General features: G+C 39.4%; 2 protein-coding genes across 2 annotated transcripts; one reads left to right on the top strand and one right to left on the bottom strand.

Moving 5' to 3' along the window:
- Positions 1 to 3,991: 3,991 nt before the first annotated feature.
- On the top strand, positions 3,992 to 6,013 carry LOC115801243 (uncharacterized). Its single transcript, XM_030759006.1, has 2 exons — positions 3,992 to 4,827; positions 5,670 to 6,013. Exons 1-2 carry the CDS (start codon positions 4,234 to 4,236, stop codon positions 5,994 to 5,996), a joined length of 921 nt encoding a protein of 306 aa, XP_030614866.1. The 5' UTR covers positions 3,992 to 4,233; the 3' UTR covers positions 5,997 to 6,013.
- A 703-nt stretch (positions 6,014 to 6,716) lies between these two features.
- On the bottom strand, positions 6,717 to 10,949 carry LOC115801076 (uncharacterized). The gene is made up of 4 exons (XM_030758780.1): positions 10,790 to 10,949; positions 9,217 to 9,981; positions 8,599 to 9,027; positions 6,717 to 8,277 (listed from the first exon to the last, which is right to left on the bottom strand). The coding sequence occupies exons 1-4, from the start codon at positions 10,865 to 10,867 to the stop codon at positions 7,189 to 7,191; spliced, it is 2,361 nt and encodes a 786-aa protein (XP_030614640.1). The 5' UTR covers positions 10,868 to 10,949; the 3' UTR covers positions 6,717 to 7,188.
- Positions 10,950 to 11,084: the final 135 nt, after the last annotated feature.

Raw genomic sequence — 11,084 nt, 5'->3', positions numbered from 1 at the left:
AAATTCTCTCCGAAGCTGTATATGCCGGTGGTCAATTGAAGAAGTGAGGTACATACGATCTTATATACACACCCTATAACTTAAGACACACCCCGCTAGGTGGAGACACACGTCATAACCCTTTGATCTGTAGACTGGGATCCTCAGACCTACTGTATGTAAATGAACAGCCCTACTGTTGAGGAGGATATACGGCTATTATTTAGCCATAGTATTTTAATTTAGCCACTGTGTTGTGTGCTTTATGCACCGCAGGTGGGCTCGGATATTAGATTATTTACCTTTGTATTTTTATTTAGCCACTGTCTTGTGAGTTTGAACCTCTTTGATGTCCGTCTGGGAAAAAGCCCCCTTGTAAGGAGAGACAATGAGATCAGCTGATTTGAACGGATACCGTATACGTCATTATCACACGTCAGCGCAAACACGCATGGACACACGCACGCGCACACGCACCTCACATGCACGCGCAAGGCTTTTTTATCACATAGGTGTGAAAAATCACACCTAAGGTGTGAAAGGGCCGCATTATTATTACTACTTTTGTTTATTTTCCCACCAGTCTGCTACACAGACCAACGAAAGGGTGGAAGTGCTCCTGTGATAAGCAAACACCTGAAATTAAAGTTAAGCATCATAACTGGATAGTTTTATTCAACATTAATGTCTCACTTGTTATAGTTGGAAATTAATCATTCTCTCAGCTGTATTCCTTGATGTTGAAATGTGTTCTGCTTGTTTTAACAGCTTATTTTGAATTAAAGACTTAAAATTAAACCACAAAAAGGAGAAAAAGTTCGTTCTCCGTTTAACAGCTGCTTTACACAGCTGTGCTTCGCACTCACGGTTGCTAGGCGACATGAGCTACGCAGAGGTGACGGCAGGTGACGCTGATATGAAGGCTAGCCGCTCACTTCCGGTCTTTGTGGTCTTCGTGGGCTGCGAAAGACGTGGGCCGGGTCCTTCGCAGGATGCGGCCCCTAATTTGGACATTGTGCGTCGATATAATCTGTATGCCGGGAACTCGTGCACTGAGAAACGTTCCACGGTGCAAAGTGCGATTAAAATGCGTTAAAATTTTTAACGCGTTAATTTCCCCGTAATTAATTAATCAAAATTAAGGCGTTAAAGTCCCAGCCCTAATTTATTTTCATTCCTACAGTGTTTGAGTTGGCTGACCAAACTGATTAGCTTCATAGCCTCTTTTCAGCTTTGGTGTAAACACAGTTTTGACCAGAAGAACAATTAAATTTATGCAGTGATTCTAAGTTTCTTGCAGTAGCACTGTACTATTAAGTCTTTCAGATTTTATTGCTACATTCTGTCCAAATGCTAAGAGAACATTAAAAAAAATAATAACTTCATAGGAATTTTAACCTCACATCACTGTGGGGCACCCTAAAGGAGAAAGTGCTTTTAGTGAGCCATACATGGTTATTTTTTGTTCTTACGCATCTGCACCCCTTCACACAAATGACCACAGATGACCAGTAAGCTGTTCTATGTTCCACTGACTCACAGAATGACCTTAAATAGAAATAGAAACTTTTTTTTTTTTTTGGTACTCGTTCTCTCCTGTGTGTGTTCATAACTTTAAAGCTGCAGTAATCTGTAATGTAATGTTTTTTGTTTGTTTTTTTTGTTCCTGGGGTCCCTGTATAAGCTAAAGCAGCTTCTTGGGAGTTTCCCCTTTTACAAATCTTACAGGCATGGTGTTGTGCAGATGTATCCATCTTAAAGGTTTGTGAATAAAGAATAAAGAGCTCATTCAGATTTAAAAAAAAAAAATAAAAAATCTAGTTTCTCCTCTTTTAGAGGCCAGTCCTGAGGGGTGCTCTATGAAGTGTGATGAATGGGTTAACAAGCTATGCTGAGCATCAAGTCAGAGTTTAGTGTCATTCTTTCAACCTGGCTAGATCACCATGGTAGCTCATGCTGAACATATAATGTGGTCCTGAGAAGGTTTAAAGTCCTCTAAAAGCCTGACACTTTGATCGACTCTTTTAATGATAGCATGCTCTAACCGTGATTCAGATTCTCTGCTGAGACTTGTTAGGACGTATCTCACTGTTACTGCCTGCTGTAAAGTTATAGAAGTGCAAACTGTGTGTTGCTTTGCCACTGGAATTTACACGCCTTGACCCAACCCTTTGTGGTATCCCTGGTTGAATGATGGTCTCTTAAAGTGATAGTTCACAAAAACTTTACTGAAGTCTTGATTTGTTGAAACCTTTCAGTGAACACACCATAAGAGCTAGGGACAAACAAAACCAAAGATTGCCATCTTAAAATAAAATATTAATATACATTTTACTTCCACATAAACCATGATTTGCACATCAAATTTGAGCTTGAATTTGAATTTACCATCACTGGTAAATTAAAATGCAGTTATGACAAAACTGCAGCAGCCCTATTCACTCTAATAGGTTTACAGGCTTACAGCTTAGGTCTGAGGAAGGGCAGCTGTGGCCCGAAATGTCACTCTCATCATTGTTTTGTTTTCAATTTATATGAGATAAGAGGTGCATTATTGTTGATTGACATCACAGAAAGTATACAAATTTAAGTTCAAACAAACTGATGCAGGCAGAGTTATCATTTAGAAGCATTTTATGTATATTCAGTGAATGTATTTTGAAAAATTAAAAGAAAACTAAAATCTTTCCTCCACCTGCTCCTTTGGCATTTTATCTTTAAAGTTTTCTCAGTGGAGTGAACTATAAATGCACAAAGGTTACAGGAAATGCACTGTCTGGCTACAGTTTAAAAAAAAAAAACAAAGCTCAAGGATCCCAAACAAAGGCCACACTGTTCAAGCAGTGTGAAGGGAGGACATCTGAGTTCACCCAAGTAACAATACTTCTTTACAATCTGTGCCTGTTAGACAGACATTGTTTAAGTGAGAATGGGGGGAAAAAAAGAGACATTGTATAAGTCAGTTCATAGAAACTAACTATTGAGCTTTTATTTATTTTTACTCTCCAAACTTACAGTACCAAACTGTGCCTCATTTATTTGACATTATTTCAGTTAAAACCTGTACAGTCTGTCTGAGGTTGCCTTAGACGTACATTTTTTTTTAAGGCGGGGAAGTTACTTGAAAGTATCTGGATGAGTTCAGCTTGTAAAGCATGATCATCTTTAATCTGTTTGAGGGTAAAATATGGTATTTTCATAGTCGACAACAGTAGATTGCCATTATTGTCACATATCACCTTATATGTAATTATATGTTTTTTAACAGAGCTTTTATTTAACCATGCAAGTCATTAAGAACACATTTTATGTGCAATGGTGGCCCAAGGGAATGCAAAGCTTCATGAGAAAGAAAATGAGGTCCTGGATTCATCTACTAAAGTGGGAAATACCTCAGACGTGATTTTGAACTTAAGTGTTTACTGTGCAAGAAAAAGCTCATACGGCCAGAACACATCACTCAGAAGGTCAGATGCCTCCTGGATCATCTCAACCAGATGAGAAAAGACTCTACTCTGAGCCCCTCTCAAATGATGGACCTTCTCTCTCTTTCTCTAAGATTCCTGGATCACTATCTGAAGCTCGTGGCTAACTCTCTCTTAATTTCCCACTTTAATGTAAGTCAAAAATAAACGTTTAAGTAACCAAAAAAAAAAAAAACCTACACGTGTTTTTTTTTTTTGTTTTTTTGTTTTTTTTTTGTTTTTTTTAAATAAATGGCTATAAATGGTTTTCTACGGAACCCCGCAAGGGACATGGGGGAAAAAAAAAAACATGGGAGGAAAAAAAAAAAAAAGAGGCACTTTTGCGAGACCTCGCAAAACTTTTGCGAGATCCCGAGATACCTTTGCGAGATCTCGCAATACTTTTGCGAGATCCCGAGTTACTTTTGCGAGACCTCGCAATACTTTTGCGAGATCTCGAGTTACTTTTGCGAGATCTCGCAATACTTTTCAATTTAAGGCCATGCACTTCTGGGTGAGTCTTGCGACCTTAGAAACAATCACAATAATGGAGGACGCACATCCATGGGGGGAATACATAGATTTTTATTTCGATCTTGGTTTAAACTATAAAGACATTACGTCGGTGCTTGGTAGTAGACACGGCTTTCATATTAGTGAGAGACATCTGAAGAGAGTTCTCAGCGCAAGGGGACACACTCGTCGCAAAGCGTACTCTGACCTCGCAGCCTTGGTTGATTTCATTAGCAACGAGCTGCAGTACTCTGGACAGCTTCACGGATACCGATGGATGTACGCTAAATGCAGAGAACATGGACTACGTGTAAGAAAAGAGGATGTGCGCTTGGTATTGAAGGAGATGGATCCCCGAGGAGTGGCATTAAGGCAAGCAAGACGTCTCAGGCGAAGGAACTATTTTTCCAAAGGACCGAACTTCATCTGGCACCTGGACTCATATGATAAACTAAAGCCATATGGCATTTGTATTAATGCGAGTATTGATGGTTTCTCAAGGAAAATAGTCTGGCTTAATGCCTATACAACAAATAGTAATCCAAAGGTTATTGGGGGCTATTACATAGAAGCGGTACAGCGTTTAAGGGGCTGCCCTAGAGTTGTGAGGGGCGATCTTGGAACCGAAAATGGTCATGTTAGAGGCTTTCAGCGTTTTCTTGTGCCCGTGAACCCAAATGACACCCTTGACAGTTACTTGGAGGGAGCAAGTTCTGGCAATCAAAGAATTGAATATTGGTGGCGTTTTCTTCGCAGCCAGTGTCTGGAGTTTTGGTTGTCCTTGTTTGAAGACATCAGAAACAATGGATACTTTGATGGTGGATTTCTGGAAAAAAACCTCCTTCAGTATTGTTTTATGGGCCCTATCCAGGTGAGCTAATAAATTGCTTTTTTCATACGTGTGTGAATGTATGTCTGTGACTGAAAGAGAAAGTGGGGGGCTGAAAGAAAGGAGGAAGCATAGAGAGAGAGGAGAGAAAGTAAAGTGAGAGATGAGAGTAGGGGCAGGTAGAGGGAATAGACAGACTTGGAGGAACAATGAGACAGGGGAGATGGAAAAGGGAGAGAGGAATTGTCAGGTAAACAGGTTTTTTGTGAAGGAAGACACCTGAGACACTTTAATTAAAAAAGTAAATCATTTATTGTATTAAAGGATCAGAAAAAGTACACATGCATGCGGGGACTCAGAAGAGACAGGCTTGTTTGTGTGCTCTCTCTCTCTCTGAGCTCGTGTTCCTGTCTAACCAAAACATTTTTATACTGTCAGCCTTCTGTTATCTTAAACATAAACAATCTCTGGGCGCTATGAGTTGACCTTCATCACAAGCTGGTTTTCATGACTCATGATTCCTCAGCTGTGGAGTCATGAAGCACATCATCTTCCAGATGTTTTAGTTATGTGTCCTTGTGGCTAGTCCTCAAGATAAGATGTACTGAAACAGAGAAGTTAGTCTACTACATTCTGATCTGTTGCTCTCTGTCTAATGTATTGTTTAATTGTTTATTATTTGGTTGATCCATTGTTCATTATTTAATTTACTGGAGTTTACCTTTAAACATTTGTCCTTTATTCACTGAGTAAAAAATAATCCCTAACAGAATCAAGAGGACCAGGACAGTAAATACAATGAAAACTGAAATTGCTATATTTAGCATCTATTTTTAGACCACCATATACGCACAGTTCCTCAATTTATGCACTCTTTTTAACAGGATGAGCTGGATGAGACTGCACAGGTTTGGAATGCACACTCCATCAGGCCATCAAAAAACATCAACATCCCCAGTGGCCGGCCCAATGTGATGTATACATTACCTGAGCTCTACAGGACAAGAGACTTCATTTGCCACGTTGAGGAGGAGCATGTTGAACTGTGCAAAAATGAGTGTGTTTTTCGGCAGACCAAACCATGTGATCAAGATGTATATGAACTATGCAGTATCCTTATGAGTGAGTCCCATCGGACTCCACCAACAGACCCATATCAGGCTGTGAATCTGTATATGCATCTAAGAGAGGCCATCATGGCATCACTGTAAAACGTGTGCAGCACAGAACATTTCTTAACATTGACCTCAAGGTGCTGTATGTATGAAATCAAACATCTGGATGTAAAATGGACTCAAGTTCTCTAGTACACAGCCATGTTTGAGAATGACTTATTGCACAAGTATTTCATTTTGTATTACAGGAAGGTCAGTGGTAAGCTGTGAAATGACTTCTATAGTAATGTTTTTTTGTTTTCCAGTAAGTGAGTTGGCATTTATTGACTGGAATGTAGTTAGCTATGGTGTCTAGAATATAATGGGTAAAATACAAATTCTGTTCTTTGTATCTGGCAGGCCACACAAAACTGTATTATGGGGCATCAAGACCCTAGGGGCTGCAGTTTGAGAAACTTGACTTTCAGGATCAATACAATCTAACAATATTTACTTTTTTTCCCAATTTAAATGATTTAAGACTTATTGGTGTGCAAAGCTAAATAAAATGCTGATCTTTTGCAGTGTTGGAGGCTCTGAGGTACATAAACACTAGGTTCTGGTCACCAAATTATTCAAAAATGTATTTTATGAGCAGAAAGTTTAATTTTCTGAACACACCTGTCCTGATGAGCTTTAATAAAATGTAAATTAATTCAAATGATACTTTGACATTAGACACCACTTTTATAATGAAGTCATGGTATATGTTTTTGTAATATGGGACAAATAAACTGAAATATAATCAAACTTTTATTTCTTAACTTGAAATATACACTGTACAGACAACAAACACAAATGACTGAAAATCATCATTAACTTTAAATCTTTTTTACTCAACAAAAAACTAAAAGTACATGGACCTTTCACCATGAAATCAAGTGTATATCTCTTTCTTCTTGCCTGGATTCTTCAACAGTTCCTATAAACAGCTAGACACAGCAAAATAAGTATAGGTGGTTTTCATGTGAGCCGAACTTTGACACCAGCCTCAAACATGGTGTCAGCAGTAGTGAAACCTACAATCAATGTACGAGCATATTAGAAATTAAAGAAAATCCTTATGAAATGCAACAGAACATAACATTACACGATCTGAAAATGAAACCGATGACTGATCATTATATGGCAGAATGCATTCAACATTTCAATAACAAATTTAAATAGAAAACAGTGAAATCAAGGGTAAACATATTTGTAATCAATTACAGCTGTAATTATTAATCCAGAAAAAAGACTTCCAGCAAGTTCAAATGATGTCCATTTCCAAGTAATTGCTGGAAAGGATGTTGTCAAACTCCGTGCGAAAATCAGGATAGCAAGTGTAAGTGCACGGTACTTCAAGAGTAGCTCCACAGGTATGAGCAACAGGCCTTCTGTTCAGCCCTGTTTCAGCATTGAAGCACACCAGAATTTTGTCAACACAGATGACAGAAGACCCTGTGCAGAAACGCAGGATTTTCTCAGCTTTGCTTTCATCAGCATTTTTGACATATCGCTGAAGACGGTTAAAGGTTGTTTGTTCTATTTGAGACAGCATCACCTTTGTTGTTTGAAATAGTTGTGATACTCTTTTGCCTGTGGCCTTCTTTGTCTCATACAGAGACACCACACTTTCCCTGTTTGACAGTTTCAGTTGTACACATGCCATGGCTGTGGAGAAGCAATCAACTACATATTTTGGCTCTTGGAGAATCGCCTTATGAGCCATTGCCTCAATGGCAGGCTGCATGTTGTTCTGAGGAGGTAGGGAGTGGGAACCCATCCTTGTAAAAAGGTCAAGCAGGTCCTCTTCATCACTTTCATCCATTGTGCCATTGAGAGCCTTCTCAACAGCTGATCTCTCAACAGGAGGGAGGTAGATTAAAAACGATGACATCAGGATGTCTGCATCAACTGAGTCGATTCCATGAATGCATGCTAAAATGAAAGCCTTTGATAGTCTCACCGGAATGACACCATAATCCAGCAATCCTTTCACCCAAATGTGTCCAACTGCTTTCCACTCTGCCTCACCAAAGTCTGGCCTCAGCCTTGGAACTCGTTCTGTTTCACCTTCACACTGTTCCAAAAATTGCTCCCAAAAGGCAGTGTAAACCTCCCTTGACACCCCAGCATCATCAACAGCTTTTTCATTTACAAAGTCCATCTTTAAAGTCACAGTAATTATGCTGCTGTCCATAAATATAGCCAAAAGATCTTCAACAACATTTACCCTGCGAACAGATATACGTCGGGGGCTCTCTGGATTTCCTGGGTTGCCAGCTGAATTTGATGGGGAAAGTTGGCTGCTAGAAAACAAGGGCAAATCTTGTGCTGTGAAATTCAGTCCATTGTCCTGGAAAAAACAAACAAACACACACATGCCATAAAAAATATCAGTGATTTGAATGTTTCACAGTTTTAAGTTAAGTTGTCTGTCCACTCAGAAATCAATGTTACCTTGACAACTCGTTATTTGTCATTATTTGTTATTTGTGAGTGCACAGAATCATGCAGTACAGAAAATATTGGACCTGATTAATTCTTTTCAAAGCACTAATCCATAGCTGATGTTTTTGAGTTGAGACTCTAAAACTATGCAAGTTATTGTTAGAGTATAATCATATTTTTATATTTTGTACTTTTCTACGTTATCCAAAACTGTTCGTGGTCTTACCTGTATTAGATCGTCACTGTTGACACAATTCAGCATTATCACGACTGCCTCATCAGCATCGGCTCTGACAAGGTCCTCTTCGGGATTCCATACAACTGTATCAGCCTCATCTATACCTGGATCAAATTCAGAGGCCTCATGATGGGTGTGAGCTGACTCTAGCTGGGGGGATTCTTTAGGGACTGCACTGGTCAGATCAATAACTCCTGAGCTGTGGTCATATAAATCGCTGCAAAGCTGAAGTTGATTCCAAGCATTCTCATTACCATGATCACTTGAGTCAGTGCCCTGCCACTGTCCCGTGACAGTTGTTTTAATTTCTGTTGGTGTTGAATGCATGTAATGTGACTGTCCTGGACTATGTGTTGTCACTGTCTCACACGCTGATCTCTTTTTTTTTGGTCTTGGTTGGATCTGGAAATCGTGATTCTGCAAACAAGAAAAAAAAAACAACATAACGCACAAAAACTAACAGAACATAATTATTGTTTTTGGCAGCCAAGCATTTAGTATATGTTAATAAATACAAAGCTGGGAGTCTTTCAAAGATATGTGAAATGTACCTGACCAACCAAGGGGGTTTTTATTATTTGTAATATATTTTCTATTGCCACAAACCTGTTCGCTATTATCACTGTCAGATGAATCCCCACGGTCAACGAGATCTGTGATAAAATCATCCGACTCTGTGTGAGGTCCATGTTTAGGCAACTGTAACTCTTCCTTGGTGATACTGACAGAATCCTCCTCAGATAAGAAATCTTCCCCACATTCATCCACTTCAGATGAGGAAAGAACTGTTAAAGATGTTTCTTCTTTTGTGCAAATGTAAAACCTTAGCAGCTTCAATTTTGTTTTTTCATAAAGTCTGCCAACAGTGTCATCTAAAGGAATTGGATTTTTTTTAAAGTCACTAACAGTAAATATAAAGTCTTCAACTCTCCCTTTTGTAGAGTTACCATCTGGAAAAAACAGGTCCTTTCCCATTTCCAGAATCTGTGCTACAGTCGTGTTTTTTTCCACCGTTGCATGTCTTGTTCCACCACCATTTCTGGTTCTCACTTGATGATATTCATTGTCAATTAAATGAAGCCATCCAATTTCAATCCTTCTGGATGTCTTCTCTGCTGCACTATTTCTATATCTTGACATCCCTTCACCTCGCTTTTGGAACAGACCAGATGTACCACACAGTGCTCCTTTAGTCTTTGATCTCATTTTCCATGCTCCAATTTTTTCTCTTAGATTCTGCAGAAGAGTCTCTTTATCCGTGCTGTATGTAGATTGTTGACAGAAGGACAGGACAGCTACTCGGTCACCATATGAAGTAATATATTTTGACATTTGATCATCAGTCATGATGGATATCACTGCCTTGTCCACCTGTACACAAAAATATTACAGAAAAAAAAATAATTACATTGAGTTTGTAGTTTCATCCTAGCAAGCCACGCAGCACACACTAATTGTATTTTTTTTTTCAAGGAATTTATTAAGATTCTACTTGTATTATTTTCAATGGCACAAGTTACTTTGTCAATTTTTGTCTTCTTCATGTGCTGTAACTGTAGTAATATTTGTACACCGTGTAACTACGGTGCCCCTGTACATGTTGCCAGCCTGTCACAGGGCTAACACTGAGAGACAGACAACCATCCACTCACATTCACAACTATGGACAGTTTAACCTAGGTAACCTAATCCCATTAACTGCATGTCTTTGGACTGAGGGAGGAGGCCATAGAGAACCCACGCGCAAACGGGGGAACACACAAGCTCCGCGCAGGAAGGTCCCGATCTGATGGATTTGAACACAGGACCTTCTTGTGTGGCAATATTGCTAACCGGGATGAAAAAAAATTAAGGGTCCGCACACCAGCAAAGCTCCGGAATAATATTTGTTAGAGACAAACCTCACATGAGAGGGACGTTTCGTGCCGTAGATTACCCTTCCTCAGACTAAAATACCATTGCTAATAGCAAAATATAACAAAACATTGCTAACCACCGCACCACTGTGCTGCCCGCTACAACCATCTATAACCTTAATGAGATGAACTGGCATGTAATGACGACAATTAGTATCTAATGCTTGTAAATGCTGCTTCTGTTGTTACCAAGTTAGCCACCTTCTCAACCCCCGCATTTTTAATGCTATTTTGTTTTATAACTTAATGAATTTTATAAGTACCTTGTCTCGTTGCATGCGCATGATGTCCTCCTGTGGGACCTCTCTTGACCTCAGGAAACCTTCTAGATCGTCCTCCATTTCTGCTCTGTTCCATGAAACCTTCTCATTCTTCAATGGCCCAAACCTATGAAACCATCTTTCTTTTGCGAGATCTCGCAAAGGTATCTCGGGATCTCGCAAAAGTTTTGCGAGGTCTCGCAAAAGTGCCTCTTTTTTTTTTTTCCCCTCCCATGTTTTTTTTTTCCCCCATGTCCCTTGCGGGGTTCCGTAGTTTTCTTGGGCTGCTTCAGCTTTT

The sequence above is a fragment of the Archocentrus centrarchus genome, chromosome 21, assembly GCF_007364275.1.
Source record: "Archocentrus centrarchus isolate MPI-CPG fArcCen1 chromosome 21, fArcCen1, whole genome shotgun sequence".
Taxonomy (NCBI): domain Eukaryota; kingdom Metazoa; phylum Chordata; class Actinopteri; order Cichliformes; family Cichlidae; genus Archocentrus; species Archocentrus centrarchus.
The sequence above is the reverse complement of the archived record's forward strand: the minus strand, read 5'-3'. Positions and strand labels throughout refer to the sequence as shown.